This window comes from Trematomus bernacchii, unplaced genomic scaffold (assembly GCF_902827165.1).
Source record: "Trematomus bernacchii unplaced genomic scaffold, fTreBer1.1, whole genome shotgun sequence".
Lineage (NCBI taxonomy): Eukaryota > Metazoa > Chordata > Actinopteri > Perciformes > Nototheniidae > Trematomus > Trematomus bernacchii.
In genome coordinates, this window is record NW_022987720.1 from 7,715,095 (window position 1) to 7,731,412 (window position 16,318).

Sequence of the window (16,318 nt, forward strand, 5' to 3'; positions counted from 1 at the left end):
TATTTGCAGCCACCACTGTAATTTAACTAATAGCATATACTAATAATAAAAGTATAGCTCGACTTTGTCCGACAGCTTTTACAGTTTGCTAAAACTAAAAATTATAATAAATGGTGATTTAAATTCAAAATTCTTCACAAATATTTGATACAGCCCTAGCAGTGTAAATGATTTACTAGAAATAGCATTTAAAAAGGTGACAGGAAGAAAAGAAAGACCACACCAACTTCTATGTTTCACTATATTTATATTATATCATTAAATTCAATGTAGTACCTGAAACTAACCACACAGGGAGGACAGACGACGCTGCCCGCCCTCAACACACGGTCCCAGCAAAGAGAGAAAAGAGACAGAGAAAGGCACAAAGAGTTTTGAAACTGAGAAAAGGACACTAAACATGATGATTAAGGTGGGGAAGGGGAGGGCACGGGGAGGGGAGGGGAAAAGGTGCATATAGACAAATACATGAGCAAAAAAAAAAAGACCGGTAGAAATGACTGGGTGGTTTATGTGGTGGATAAAGAAACGGGCAAAGCTCTAAACTGAACGATGAAGACAGAGCGACACGAACGCAGGCCGATGACGACAGACACAGAAAGGCACAAGTAGAAAAAGTAGGTATTCTCATTGAAATGTTTCTGCTAATTGTATTTTTTTTTCTTTACCCTTGATGAATAGAGAATGAGGTTGAGGAGGAGAGGACAGCATGAAAAGAGAGTAGCCTTGAGAATGAGGAATTCATAGCAAATCTTATATATACTTTTTTCCTTCTTTTTATCCCAAAAATTAAAAAAAGGCACAAACACAGTCTCAATTACAAGATGGAGTCGGAACAAGTGTTACATGGAGTAAGCATACAAAATAAAAATAAAAAGGTGTCTTAAAAACAAATACAATTAATACTATTATTCGGACCGTTATTATTAATATTATCATTATTATTATTTCCATCAATAATTATTGTTATTGGTATTATCAATAGTTTCTCTTTTGCGTCAGAGAGAAAAGCGAGAGAGAGAAAGAGAGAGAGAGACATTAACTGAGCAGCTGAGTGTGACTGAGGTAAAGGTTTCCTGCCTGCTCCGGTTTATGTGCCACTTAGACCCAAAACATTACATTACTCTGCTGTGTAACGCCAAACTCCATTGAAAACATTTCAATTTCAGGACGCCTTGTGTGAGGTGGCGTATCAGGGCCATCGCTAAAATAATTAATACAGTGCAGGGCGAGGGGCGTAATATTCAGAGGGAAAAAAACTGGGAAATATTCAATAAAATATCAATGAAAGTGGTTAAACTAGAATACGTGAATATTCTTTGTAATACATTTGCGAGAAAAAACATATTTTGGGGGGATTTAGATTAAAATGGTACATTGTCTTTTCTCAGGAACAAATTTGTTTTGTTTTCTCTCATAAATTGACAACATTTATCTCTGGTAATATCAAAGTTATTTCTCTCGTACATTTTGGAATTTTATCTATGAGTTTTTTCTCTGAATATTGAACCCCTCTCCCCATTTTTTTTTATTTATGGTACAATGGCCCTAATAAGCCACCATACAGATATGTTGTTTGATGAACTTCTATATATATTTTTTTTTGCTACCAACAATTTCCCCTGGTTTTGAAAAGTGACTAGCTTGTTTTTATTATACAATTGTTAAAGTGTGTAGTCTATAAACTACTAGTTGACTGAGAAAAACAACCCAATGTCATTGATAGATTTTTTTTGTCTCCAAATGTTCTTGCAGTTTCCATTTTTCTTTTGTTTTTTTAAATAGTAAGTCATATACTAACTTATTCTCTTTTTTTATTGAACAAATATATGTAATTAAATGTACGATAATGTAAAATACAACAAGCAAGCTGTCAAATGTTAGCTTGAACCAAGGACATGTTCTTTGCTTGATAAATGGAAACATATTGAAACCACCATTAGTGTTATTATTAATATTACAATACATTCAATTATATATCATATTATTTATTAAGAATTCACATTGGTTTGGTCTTGTAGCTATTCCAATCAGCCATGAGCGTATCAAGTGTTCATGCTAATATATTTCTTTAAAAGTTAACTTCTTAACCAAACCCTATTTCCCCCATATTTTTGTCAGTTACAGAATACAATTGTGACAACCATTTTGAAATGAGTCCAGTATTCAGCGCTTCAGTATTTGGGCTGCACAGATTAATGCATTATTTGTTAACTATTCAAAGTATTTCTAACTATTTCCATAATCGATTGATCGGTCTGAATAATTATTTGCAAGAGAAAAACTTTTAAATTCTCTGATTCCAGTTTTGTAAATATAAATATATTCTAGTTTCTCTATGACAGTAAATTGAACATTTTTGAGCTGTGGACAAAACGAGACATTTGATCAACATTTCCCCCTTTTTTCTGACACGTTAGTCAAAACAATTGATTGAACATTATAATCCACAGTTTAATCCACAATGAAAATAATTGAGTTTTGAAAAAGTTGGCTCAGATTGTTATAGGTTTCTGACAACATTATGGAAAGTATCCTACGGAGGAAAGTGTCTTTCTTTACCTTTACAGTTATCACGTTATTATTGTGTCCTGTGACTTGTAGAAATAGAGTGTAATCTAAGAAATACTTAGCTGATTTCAACAACGTGGATGCAACATGAGATTTCAGAAAGTGACTCCTCCTTGAGTGAGACTTTGTTAGACACAACAGAGTGCATCAAGGGGGAAATGTAAAGAAAGACATTATATTTCTCTACAGACTGCTTCTATATTGTTGTCAGATGCTTAAAATAACAACCTGAGCCTGAGTCAGTGTCAACTCAAACGTTTAGTGGTAGACATTGATGGTGCAGAATCGCCTGATAGGATAATGCAGACCAACAACCAATCACATGAATCTCCCGCCCCAGACACACAAGCAGCGGTTTGATTGGCTAGAGCTTGTACTGGCATATGATTCGATTGGCTGACGCTTCCGTCGAAGCTTCAAAAGTTGAACATTGCTCAACTTTTGAAGCGAGCAACTGCTATGCTTTGCTCCCACAATGCAGTTCGGTGAAGCGTGACGCCACCCCATTCAAAGTGAATGGGGAGAAGCGTTGAAGCTTCAACGCACGCCGCCGTGTGTAGCGGCTAACACTAATTTAGTTTAATTTAATTGTAACACTAATCATCTTTGTCGATTAAGTTGACGATTAGGTGAAAATAGTGAAAGATGATAAATGTCTTGTTTTGTCCACAACTCAAGGATATTCAGTTACAGTCTTTATTGGAGCAAAGAAACAAAAAGGTATTTAAATTTAGGAAGATGGAATCATAACATTTGGACTTTTTTCTCCTTCTCAAACTGACAAATCGATTATCACAACAGTGGACGATTCATTTCATATTTCACAACTGATAGATTAACCCTTGCAGCTCTACCCATAACGCTCAAAAGTCAACTAATGTCATGACTGTTGTCTCCATCAGTCGCAAAAACATGTGACCACAGAGTCCGGGTTGAAAAATACCAAAGACGCTACATTCAGAAACTTTAAATCTGTATCATCTTTAAAAGGAGCCTGCTGTGTACCAGTGAGTAGAGTTTTGGGTCTACCTGCCACAGTGCAGATGTGTGTGAGTGTGTGTTTGGCCTCTGGTTTGACTTGGCAGGACCGACGTGAGGTATCAGGTCTGCTGGCTCCACAGCGAGAGAGAGCCCGCTGCGATTCGTACCGGCAAAAATCAAAGCTTATTAGACTACAAAAAAATAAAAACAAGTGTACCGCTAGTTAGTGTCGTAAAGCTGCTTCCGCCTGTCTCTCCCGTTGCTTTGTCTCCTCTCTCTCTCGTTTAGTGTTAGTACTTTTACCTCCTCCTCCTTCTCCTTCTCCTCCGTTTCGCCTCCAACCTTGCTAACAAAATAAAAATACTGGTTATGAATGGCTATGATTTACGCCGCCTCATCCAATCTCACGCTCGCTCACACACAAACACAAACGCACATACACACTCCTCCTCCTCCTGCTCCCGCTCTTGCTCTTCCCTTCATCAGAAGAAGGAGTACTGGTTGTCGACGGCTCGGGGCGCCCTCGCTCCGTCGCGCTCCTCCCCCTCCCCGGCTTCCAGCTGGCGGAGAGGAGTGTCCCGCTCCTCCCAGTCCTCCACTCCTCCCCCACTTCCACCGCCGCTGCCTCCACTTCCGCCGCCACTTCCTCCTGCTGTCGTCGTCGCCACGGCCGGCGCCGCCGCCCCCCCTCCTCCTCCTCCTCCTCCTCCTCCTCCTCCTCCTGTTGCTGCACTTCCTCCCGCCGCCATTGGCTCCGCCTCGTCAGCTCTCTCCTGAGGGGGAGTCGGGGGTGGCGGGCGGCCTGGGGGCAGAGGAGGAGGCAGCGGGGGGCTACGGGGTCTGCTGGTCAAGTCTGCATGGAGAGGAATTAGACGAGAGAAAAAGAGAAAAAAAACAAAGAGGGGTGAAATGAGAGAAAAGTGTAAATAAAGGAGGAGACAGGAGGCAGGAGGAAGAGGAGGAAATAAGGACAAAAGTGACAGGAAGTGACAGCGTAGTCGGAGGAGAGGAGGGCGGGAGAGAAGAGAGAAAGTGACAGTGAGTGAATGTTAGGTGGAGAGGTCTGCGGTCATGGAGTCCATGGGAGTCATGGAGCCAGTCAATTTCAAGGAGCACACACACACACACACACACACACACACACACACACACTCACAATCACAGTTTATTAAGTGGTGGGCAATGTACGTTAGCCCTGAGAGAAAACAAAAATATCTTCCGATGTGTTTTTTTAAGTCTGATCGAAATGATTAAATAAGTTCAAATACACTAAAAAAAGTGACGTTTTACAGAATACTTGTAGACTAGTCAAAACATATTTTATCTTCCAGTCTCTGTCAAAAGTGTCAATCTGAATGTGAGTCGCCAAATTCTGATTTCTTTGTGTTGAAATCAAAGGTTACAAACCTGTTGTGAGAGAAATATGTCCGTTCTAACTAAGCACATCAAATATGTCCCCACTCACTCCCAAACACCCCCCACTCTCTCACTCGCTAAGTTTCTCTCAGCTGAGTCTGGTCTCACTTACACACAGTCAGAGATGGGGGTTGATGGAGAGTCAGGATGGCGCGTGGTGATGACATCACAGACTGTAGGCCGACTGCCTGCCCTGTCGCGGCCTGCAAAGGGACGAGCCAACGGATACACACAACATCAGAGAGGTGAGACAACACATGGGCAGAGGGAGACGCTGCAGGGGAATAATCCTGCATTCTACTTGCAGAATTATGTCACTTGCACCACTTTTATTGCACTCTTTGTTCTTTGAGCTTTTTACCTGCAATGAAGGATGAAAATATAATATAATAATATATAATGTAATCCAGTTTCAATGTTGAAACAAAATCATAGAAATGTAAGTATGAGTAGTGACATCACTATGCAACACTTGCGCTTCTATTGGCTCACGCTCCAACACATTGTAAGTGTTAGGTTAAGGGGCGGGATCTCTTTAAGCAGTCGACCAATCACAACAGAGCCGGCCAGCTAACCAATCAGAGCAGACTGGGCTCTGGTTTCAGACAGAGGGTGAAAAGAGGTGCTGCAGCACAGGCAGTATGAGAAAGATAAAGAGCTTTTTGAACATTAAAGCATGGAGACATGTCACGGGGGAGGAACAAAATACAAATATGAACGTGAAAGTGAGCGTGATAGGGCCCCTTTAAGTTAATCAGACACTAATGGTGCAGCACTGTATATGTTAAAAGGTTGTTTTTGCTTCAAAAAGTGTTCTGTCCCTGTCAGGTACTTTGGTTAAAAGAATACATTGATGGTGCAGAATCGCCTGATAGGATAATGCAGTAGGGCTGCAACTAACGGCCCCTACACACGGCGGCGTGCAACTCTGTGTGTACACTGGTTTAGCCCCGAGTAAACACAACTCGGTTTGTACACAACTCGGTTTGTACACTGGTTTAGACCCGAGTAAACCCCGACTTGACTACACATACAACATATCAGAATTTAAAATGACTAGAAATATAGTTTAATGAGTTCAATTATTATTTCAGCTATATTTATAAGCTTGTTTTTAGCTGAAAGTGTTTTTCTATAGTCCTGTGTGCGAGCTCCCGGAGTTCAATTCCTTGTTTGTGTTTATTATTCTTGTAGAATACGTTTTATTCCATGAACCGATAAATAAAGGGGCAGGATCGGGGGGGATGGTACCTGGCTGGCGAACAGCGGTGGCCCCTACAAAGCTGATGAGTGTGACGTCCGAGGCTCCGCCGGACTCCAGGGGGATGGGGTGCACACGGAAGTGCTCCAACATGTCGAAGATGGACTGGAACCAGAGGTGCTGCACACGGCACTGACCGTCCTCGTTCAGGGACAGACGCAGGTGCTGCAGAGGGGACAGCAAGTCAAACTCAAGGTTTACCAGTTTACCAATACATTTTTGTTGACTATATTAAATTGGAAGAAATGAAATTGTGCAGATCATTCTGCTTACAGCTTCTGCAACGTGAATTTGTGTTGCTTTTTTATATTATTGTAAATTGAATATGGTAATGTTGGTCAAACAAAACAAGATTTCTTAAGACAGGGTCTGAAAAAATTGGTGGACATTTTCTATTTTTTTCACATTTATTAATTAATATATTTAAACTTGATTTCATATTTGAGAGCTATTTGCAATGATAGAAAAGACAAAAGAAAAAGAAAGAGATATATTAATAGAGCAGTAGCATCAGAGATTTAAATGTAGTAACATGATTCATTTTGTATGAATAATAGTCCTATTATGAAGTCAGTGCTCAAAATGAAACTCACCTTGGCCTTGCCCTGGAAGTTAAAGGTGAGGACGTACTCTCCGCGCCGCGTCTCGCTCTGCCGCACCAGGAACACGCCGTGGCTCGCCGGTCCTCCCGCCAACACCAGCTGAGCCGCTTTGAGGCGGGACAGCGTGCCGTGGAACCACTGACACTCACTGAGCGGGTGCTCCACCGCCTCCGCAGCGATCACATCCGAGAACAGGAAGGAGCCTGCAGGGTGGTGCATGTTGGGTATTCAAGTTTAAAAGATGGTCAAGTGGTGTTTGAAACAGATCAGACTAAACTGAACCATAACCAGGGCTGGGCAATAGGGAGATTATCAGAACCCGACATATTGTTACCTTGATATGTAGGGTCGACAGTGACATTTTTATAAATAGTAAATCATTTGGAAAAAATATCACATAGTGATATATACCTTTAAAACAAGGACAATACACTTATGCCATATCGAAATATACAACATCTAAGACGATATCTGGTCTCATATCACAATATCAATATAATACCGATATGTTTCCAAGCACAAACCCTAACTAATATTCTAAGGAGCTTTTCTTTATTTGAAAGCTAACCTATTAGCATGCAGCATGCATTATTGATCATGTTGTGACCATTACCACACCTCTGGTTCAATATCTGCAATTATTACTCGTCTTAGGATCGTATTCACCTGTGGCGTCTGGCGTCTCAGCGAAGGGTGTGCCCAGGCTGTTCCCGCTAAGAATCCGGCTGTCTGGTTCGTCAAGAGGCGCTCGGGGGGGCAGCTCCGGGGGGAGAGGGTCCATCAGAGGTGAGGAGCCTCCTATTCCTCCATAACAAACTGAGGACACAAACAAGCAGCAGAGAGTATAAACACACACATAAAGATGTAGAGGGATAGATAGATTCATCGAGGAACCATCAAATAAGTATTATACTACTTCGCCTGAAGTCTAGCAAAACCAACAGGAGCAAATACACATATTATATAAATCATATATCATTCAAAATACAATCATTTTATACTTTGTGCATTGTCTTTCATTTAAAAGGACTATCATTTTCCTGGCAAATCTGCCGGCAATATATATATTTGAAATATATTGTCTTTGCAGCCAGTGGAGAATCCTGGAGTCCATGCTTCCAGCCAATAAATAATGTAATACGTCAAAACCAAGACTTATTGCTTTTGAACCTAGTATTTATAAGATTAGACCATATAACATATATATATTATATATTATAATATAAGTGAATCGGTCAGCTCTAGAGGTGCTTGTAGATGGAAAACCTTTGGACAGGACCAGGCTTTCCTGCTTTTATACTAAGCTAAGCTAACCAGCTGTTGGCTTTAGCTTTTAAATTCAGCGTACAGACATGAAAACAAATTAATCTGAACTAACTAACTTGCTATCTCGCGGGGAAAAAAATCCCCAAAAATGAATTACCCCCAATAAAGAACTTTTAAACAACTACAAATTACAAATATCCTTGTGGCTTACTTTGGCGCATTAACAGCTAATATATATATATATATATATATATATATATATATATATGCAGGGGTTTTTCTAGCAAAATATAGTATGAGGGCAATACTGTGGCGCTGATCTTGTATATAAGATATATCAATTCTCGCGAGAACATGACGCCCATATACAAGATGGCGCCGCCGACGTAAACAACAACGCAGCGTCGGAGCTCTGTGAAAACAAAGCTGTCTATGCCGTCTGATGGCAGATTTTCAGGTAAAAAAATCATTTTGGTAAGAGGGCGCAGCGTCCCTGTTATCCAGTTGAGACAAAACCCTGAATATGCATCTACAAACTAATAATATTAATACAAAAAGTTTAGAATGTATTGGCAGAAAATACACCCAAGAATGATCAATAAGTAACACATAAGCTATAGCTCAAAAATCTACTCCTGGTTGAAATATCATCATTGTGATTTAAAAAGTGAGAGCAGCGCATGATCTTGCAAAGTTATTGGCCAAGCCTATCTGTGTATATACAGAGTGTATCCTCTGAGACGATGCTTAACACACACGGAAACCTTTAGACGTACCTTGTGAGAGACGGTCGGCAAGATCAGGCATCCCACTGATGTCCAGCGGCCCAACACTCACACCTTCAGCATCCTCCTGTTCACTGTGGGAGGCAGACAGTTCAATCATGTTGTCCGTACCTTACTTTGAGGTGACCTTGTTCTTTCATCATTTCATTACCTGAGACAGATGCCGTTCCTGATGTCACTGAGCCAGGCTCTCATCTGCACAGCGTCACGAGTCTCGATCACGTACTGCGCCGTGCCCTCCAGCTGAGAGGTGTAACATAAAGAGATGTATTAATATGTGGGCCAGCATCACTTACAAAGGCTTTTGAACCACATATTTTTTGAATATTACAAAACTGATTATTATACTGTACAGTGTTTAATTTTATATTCCGTTTGATCTTTTTCTAATTTTATGTGCATAAACTTATTCCTGCATTTTACTTGCAGCATTATGTTTTTTGCACAATTGTATTTATTTGTATTTCTTAAATATAGTATGTTGAATTGTAGGAGGAGCCTTGGACTTGAGATATTTGATGCCAAAAACTATGATGTAGCTATTGTTCATATGACAATAAAGCCTCTGAATTTAATCCTGAGAAGGTATCTTTTTAACTTACCTTTAATTGACTCTTTTCTCAGTGGTGTATTTGTTTAATTGTCCTTTACACAGCAAACCTTTCAGAGATTCAGGTAACTTAAATAAAATAGTAAAACAACATATATAATAATATCAGCAAGTCATAGCAAAGAATAGTAAAGAAAAACTGCTTGCAAAAACCACAAAGAAATTACAATACAAAGCATTTCAAAACACAAAGTGAAGCTGAATAAAGACTGGTCACCTGCAGCAGGAAGGTGTTCTCCTTGTCGGGGACCTCCAGCGCCGTGGTGCTCCTCACATCCACCATGGAGCAGCAGGGGACGGTCAGCCGGGGCTTCGACGACTGGGGGGACAAACCAGCAACATTGAAATCAATACATTTTAGTTGACTACAAAAGTGTAACATAAATATTGTCTTTGTGACCAGTGGAGACTCCTGAAGTCACTGCTCCCAGGCAAGAAATAATCAACCCTGTCAAACCTAGACTTATTGTTTTTGAACTTTATTTAATGTATTAGATTAGACAAACTTTAAAAGTGCTCTTAGATGGATTACCTTTGGATAGAGCCAGGCTTGTTTCTTCCTGTTTCCTGTCTGTATGCTAAGCTAAGCTAACCGGCTGCTGTCTGGGCTTTTAAATTGACTGTACAAACATGGGAGAGGAATCAATCTGCACATCTAACTCACGGCAGTAAGAGCATTACCAACATTTTCCCTACCCCATTCTAAAGAACTTATCAACTAGTGTAGAACAATTAATTGAATTATTTATTTGTCTCTGGCTTGCAATATGAACATGCGAGAGTATACAGTGCCTTGCAAAAGTATTCACCCCCCTTGCCATTTTTCCTATTTTCTTGCATTAAAAGCAAAAATAATATAATATTTTTGGGGGGATTTTATGGCAAGACCCCCACACAAAGTCAGTCAAAATTGGTGAAGTGAAAGAAAAAGAGCATGTTTTAAAACATACCACAGCAAGTGGCCTTTCTAAGCAAGAAAACGACACCATGAAGACTAAAGAGCTCTCCAAACAGGTCAGGGACAACGTTGTGGAAAAGTATGAGACAGGGTTGAGTTATAAAAAAATCTCACAAACTTTGAACATCCCACGAAGCACCATTAAATCCATTATTTTAAAATGGAAAAAATATTCAACGACAAAAAACCTGCCAAGAGAGGGCCGCCCACCAAAACTCTCACACCGTGCAAGGAGAGCATTGATCAGAAAATAAGAAAACACATTTGGAGTTCTCCAAAAGGCATGTGGAAGACTCCCCAAACATGTGGAAGAAGGTCCTGTGGTCGGATGAGACTACAATTGAACTTTTTGGCCATCAAGGTAAACGCTATGTCTGGCGCAAACCCAACACCTGTGATCACCCTCAGAACACCATCCCCACAGGGAAGCAAGGTGGTGGCAGCATCATGTTGTGGGGATGTTTCTCATCGGCAGGGATGGGGAAGCTGGTCAAAATAGAAGGAGTGATGAATGGAGCTAAATACAGGGAAATACTTGAGGAAACTGTGTTTCAGTCTGCCAGAGATTTGAGGCTTGGGCAGAGGTTCACCTTCCAGCAGGACAATGACCCAAAGCATACTGCTAAAGCAACGCCAGAGTGGTTTAAGGGGAAGCATGTAAACGTTTTGGAGTGGCCTAGTCAAAGCCCAGACCTTAATCCAATGGAAAATCTGTGGTATGACCTAAAGATGGCTGTACACGAGCGGAACCAGTCTAACCTAAAGGAGCTGGAGCAGTTTTGCCAAGAAGAATGGAAGCAAATCTCAGTGGAAAGATGTGCCAAAGCTTAAAGACACATACCCCAAGAGACTTGCAGCTGTTATTGCTGCAAAAGGTAGCTCTACAAAGTATTGACTTTCGGGGGGGGTGATTGTTATGCACCCTCATGTTTTTTCTTTTGCATTATTATTTCTTGTTTGTTTGTTTCACAAAACAAATATTTGTTGCATCTTCAAAGTTGTAGACATCAAATAATACAAATTCTCGAAAAATCAAATTAAATTAAATGTTTTAATGCAATAAAACAAGAAAAATGGCATTGTATATATATATATATATATATATATATATATATATATATATATATATATATATATATTGCAAAATCCTTTGCTCCTCCTATTGTCTGTGACTACTTAAAGGTGGGGTAGGTAAGTTTGAGAAACCGACTCGAGATACACTTTTTGTTATATTCCATGGAATGCTCTTAACATTTTATTTTATATTTTATTTTATTTTATTTCTATTCTTGTATATTTTGTTTTATTGTAAAATGCCTTTTATGCTGCTGTAACAAAAACAATTTCCCAATTTGGGATCAATAAAGTACGATCTATCTATCTATCTATCTAACATCCCGATAGCAATGAATATCTTAAGTGCTTTGACAAAAAATCCATAAAAAAATGTCATCTGTGGAAGCTGTAGTGCTGTAAAAAGCACGACCAATCATTTTAGCCGGCCCGGCTAAAATGATTGGATGGCCTACCTGCCTGTCAGCCTTCCATCTGTGCACAAACTTATCTCGTGCCCTCATTGGTCATGTGCGCGTTCGTGTGTGTTGGAGGAGGGGCTCTATAAGGAAGTGGCAGATTTTCTCCGGTTGTGTATTTTCAAATTCTAGCGATCTCGAGCCGGTTTCTCAAACTTACCTACCCCACCTTTAATATATTGTTTGTGTATATAGCATTTAAACATTTTTTGTATGTATTTTGTATATAGTATATGTTCACAATGCTTCTATATTTATAGGTAAGCAGGTAGGGTACTAGGGTAATTAATCCCCGCGGGAAATGTCAGTGTTACAGCAGAAACAAAATAAAAATAAAAAGCAAAAGTAACCTAAACAATATAAAACACTAATGAGCAATAACTCAAATATAAAAGGAGATCATGTACTCTAAATACTAAACTAAACAACTGCTCTTGTACCTGTGCTGCAGTGATACTTCAGTTTGCTTGGCAGGGATCAATAAAGTTGATCTGACCTCGTAACGCTAAAAGTATTTCAATTAAACATGTTTCAATTTCCCACACTTACTTTAGGTGGAATGAAGAATTCCAGGTAGTACTCCTCTCCTCGCTCCCCCCCTTCCCGGTCCCTCTCTTTGAGGACCAGACGACACTTATGCCAGCGTCCTCCTCTCCAGGGGACGTTCCCCCCGCTGGCCAGCGGCTGCACCCCCCCCTGAGCGGCAGTGGAGGATCCCGAGGCAGCGTTGTTGTTGTCCGTACCGTGGTGCAGCAGCCCGAACGAGAAGCCGGAGAAGCCGTGGCTTCCGCTTAGCTCGTCATTGGATGAACTGACACTCACCCCACCCTCCCGCACCAGCCGGCCCACCTTCCTGGGGGGTCCCATGCCGGCTGCGGCGGCGCTGCTGGGTGGCAGCGTAGAGGAGCCGGAGTGAGGGCCGGCGTTGGTCGGAGTGAGGAGAGGGGGAGGGGATCGTGACAGTCTGAGCTTCTCAAGACGATGGCTCCACTTTTCCTTCTCGCCTCCCTCGCCGTTGCTCCGCCGCCGATCCCTCGCCGCCTCAGAGAGAGACAGAGAGGTGGCGCTACTTGAAGAAGAGGGCGGCAGTGAGGAGGAGGAGGAGTGGGGAAGGGAGAGGGGCATGGAGAGGGAAACGGGCATGGAGGAGGTGGGTGTAGGAGGCTGTGTGCCAGAGTTCCTCTTTGAGCTTGACACCAGCGTGGCATCCTGCACGCCCATGGTGTAGCTGTAGCTGGAGGGCAGCTGGCTCTGGGCGGAGTCGCTGGAGGAGCTTCGCCAGTGCAGGATGCCCCGCACGCTCCCCCGCACACTACGCCCCACACTCCGCAGAGAAAAGCGCTTCTTCAGTTTGTTTTTGGAGGAGTTGGGCGTACTGTTACCGGGCGGGGGAGAGGACGAGGAAGGTGAAATAGTGTAGCAGGGGTCTGCACCATCCACCTCCGCCAACTCTGCCTCCTGCTCCTCTGGCTCCACGTCTTCCCCCACAGATGCCACCCCTAACCAGCTGTCCTCCTCTTCCTCCACTGGAGCTTCCCCGTTCCCCGGAGCCATCATGGCGCCCCGCTCCTCACGCCTCCCGTTGTTGCCTCCCACTGAGGAGCAGCATGACGATGATGAGGATGGAGGCAGGACTTGGGTGTGGGCGTAGGAATCTTGGAACCTGTCACCACCGCGGTTCTCTAACACCAGTCGTGCCGGTGCTGGCTTGGATAAAGCCCGCATTGTGTTGGTGGGGGGGCACGGGAGGACAGCAGCCCCAGTCACCGACAGAGGGGAGACTGCTTCCTCTTCCAGGGAAGTAGCGTCTGACTGGGGAGCCCAGCTCGCCATGTCGTCCTCCCCAGAAGCACAGCTCGGCGGGAGCGCCCCCTCCAGCTCACTCTGGAAGTGACGGACGAAGCGGTCGGTAAAGCGTCGGCAGAAGGCGGACGCCGAGTCCGGAGAGTAGTGGGGGTTCTCCAGGAGGAAAGCCCGAAAGTGCCGTGCAAAGTCACCGGCTGCAACGCGGGCGTGGAGCTCACAGAATTCGGTCCAACTCAGGCAGGGAGAGGGGGAGGGGGTGGGGGTGTCTGACAGGGAAGATGGGTGAGCTTGTGGTGGAGGGCTCACCAGAGGGGGGAGAGGGGGCGGCCGGGGGGACATAGGCAGCATGGAGGGAGATGGAGGGGATGGAGACGGGGAGGGGGAAGGAGGTAGAGGAGAGGAGTTTGCCGCTCGCGGGCTGGGCGGGGTTAAAAGAGAGCCGTTCATCCTGATGGTCAATCAAATCACTTCAAACATACGACAGAAAGCTGAAGTGATTGCACAGCTGGGGTCACTGACTGGGGGCAAACACGGCACATTGGTCTAATAATTTACAAATGAGTGTGAACTTAAGTGTCGTGCTCAGGAGCCCCATCTAAAAAGAAGACTTGAAATGCACCGGACCCACGCAAGATGGGGTTAAAAGAGGTCAAATATCTTCAAGGCTCAGCTTTCTGCTACATTATTTTTATAATTGTAATACTTTCAGCAAGAAAATATCAGATTCAGACAGCCAGTAGGAGGATGGGAAGAGGAGGATGGATTAGTTAGACCTGCCCTTTCTTCTGTCATACATCCAGAGAAGCGTGGCCACATCCTGTAAAAACACAGAAACAAACTGTGAGATCAGTTTAATAATACTACAAAGGCTGGTAATTAACAGGTGAAGAATATTACATCAGAGGTTGCAGCAGAATTACGGATCGAGAAATTAAGAGAGCTATCACCACAACAACAACAGAATGAAGGCTATTAGTCTATCCGGACCAATGCACATAACAATCTGTTTAAACCTGGATTTGAAAAAATAATCTGCAGAGCTTTCCACATTTGCCGTGAGAATTACCTGCAAAGGAGGGGAGCCCAAAAACGTTTAATTAAACCAGGTAACATTTAAATAACCAGCGTACAGGATGTGATTAGAGTTACCTTGTTAGTCAGATGGAAGATTTAGAAATCAGCTCTGATTTGTGTTGGGAACAAGTTCTTTCATCTTGAATGTACATTACTTACTTAAACTACATTTATCTGACAGCTTTAAATTCTCCTCAGATCAAGGTTTTCGTAAACACAATCAAAGTCGATTATTATAATGTAAATATTAATTCATTCTTTTTATGTATAAACATGATTTCAAAAACGAGAAAATGTGCTGCTTTTTCCACCTCATATGTTAGTAATAAAAGTAAATGGAGGTTTGGTCAAAGCACACATGGTTAATATGTCGATTTGGGTTTTGGGTAATTGGGACGCCATTTCTTATTATTTCCACTATTATTACAAAGCAAACGACTCATTGACAATACGCAGATAAACCATAATACACATAATCTTCAGTTTGTATTTGAAAACGAGCTATACCTTTACCAACTACAACAGTTAAACCTTGCTTTTACATTATTGCAAGAGTAAAACAAATATAATGATATCAAGTATAATAGTAAAGTGGTCATATCTGGGACATGTTTATACTTTAAATGCTTTAACAACATTTTCTTGATTATAGCCTATACTTTAACTGCAGTAACATTTTCAGGGCAGGACTTTTTACTGTAACATAGTATTTTTACAGGATTACATTTGTGCATTTATTATATTAACTGAACACATCCTCCACCACTGTCAAACATATAAATGATTGATAATTATTAATGAATGTCTTCAAATATCACATTCGCACTTGTTAGCTAGCTAACATGAACTAGCAATGTGAGTGTTGCTCATTCAGCTTTCTTTAAATACGTGTAACGTTCGCTAGCTAACAATAGCTAACCAACGTCAGCTAACTAACGGACCTGCTGATAATTAGCATCTTTATTTAATAATAATTCGTATGATATGTCTTATTTTGTATAACATGTCGCCACATAATGAATCATCCCAACAACAAGCAGCTATCACGAAAGAGTATTTGCGAGCTAAGCTAACCGTTAGCCTGTTAGCTTAGCTATTAATAAACCAGCTAGCTTAGCTATCAATATTGCTTCAGCACAACGTTGTGTGTGTTTTCTCTACCTGTACATCAGAGTCCAGTGTTTTCATCCGTGTGGTGGCACACATTTCATCCATCTTTTACTCACATAACGAAATAATAATAATTCTTCGTTAAAGGTTGTTGTTGTTGTTGCTAAATATGAATATTGCTATGCCTTGCCTGGACCCGTTCTTCTCGCACACTGCCCCTGACTCTCGCGATGGTTCGGTAGTACGTTAGGTCGGTGTTCGGTCGTTGACAGCTGCAGTTTAAAAAAAGTATTTAAAAAAACGCTGGATTTAACCGGACGAGTCGTTTCGAGTGACACATGTGAAG

The 16,318-nt window shown here is 41.9% G+C and overlaps 1 protein-coding gene across 2 annotated transcripts; it reads right to left on the reverse strand.

Moving 5' to 3' along the window:
* Positions 1-230: 230 nt before the first annotated feature.
* Positions 231-16,277, reverse strand: sh2b1 (SH2B adaptor protein 1). 2 transcript variants are annotated; one of them, XM_034142760.1, is made up of 10 exons: positions 16,024-16,256; positions 12,532-14,605; positions 9,710-9,811; positions 9,034-9,125; positions 8,874-8,956; positions 7,498-7,647; positions 6,823-7,034; positions 6,220-6,394; positions 5,081-5,171; positions 4,271-4,405 (listed from the first exon to the last, which is right to left on the reverse strand). In XM_034142760.1, the coding sequence occupies exons 2-10, from the start codon at positions 14,233-14,235 to the stop codon at positions 4,384-4,386; spliced, it is 2,631 nt and encodes an 876-aa protein (XP_033998651.1). In that variant the 5' UTR covers positions 14,236-14,605; positions 16,024-16,256; the 3' UTR covers positions 4,271-4,383. The 2 variants fall into 2 exon arrangements, with proteins under 2 accessions (XP_033998652.1, XP_033998651.1); XM_034142761.1 differs by lacking the exon at positions 5,081-5,171 and having other exon boundaries at positions 231-4,405; positions 16,024-16,277.
* Positions 16,278-16,318: the final 41 nt, after the last annotated feature.

Bases quoted from the DNA above. Each gene is read 5' to 3' on its own strand.
- sh2b1 (XM_034142761.1), bottom strand. From the start codon at position 14,235: ATGAACGGCTCTCTTTTAACCCCGCCCAGCCCGCGAGCGGCAAACTCC. The intron at 7,035-7,497 runs GTGAATACGATC...ACCACCCTGCAG, and splicing joins TGAGACGCCAGACGCCACAG to GCTCCTTCCTGTTCTCGGAT. The intron at 4,406-6,219 runs GTACCATCCCCC...CTCTCCATGCAG, and splicing joins CACCGCTGTTCGCCAGCCAG to ACTTGACCAGCAGACCCCGT.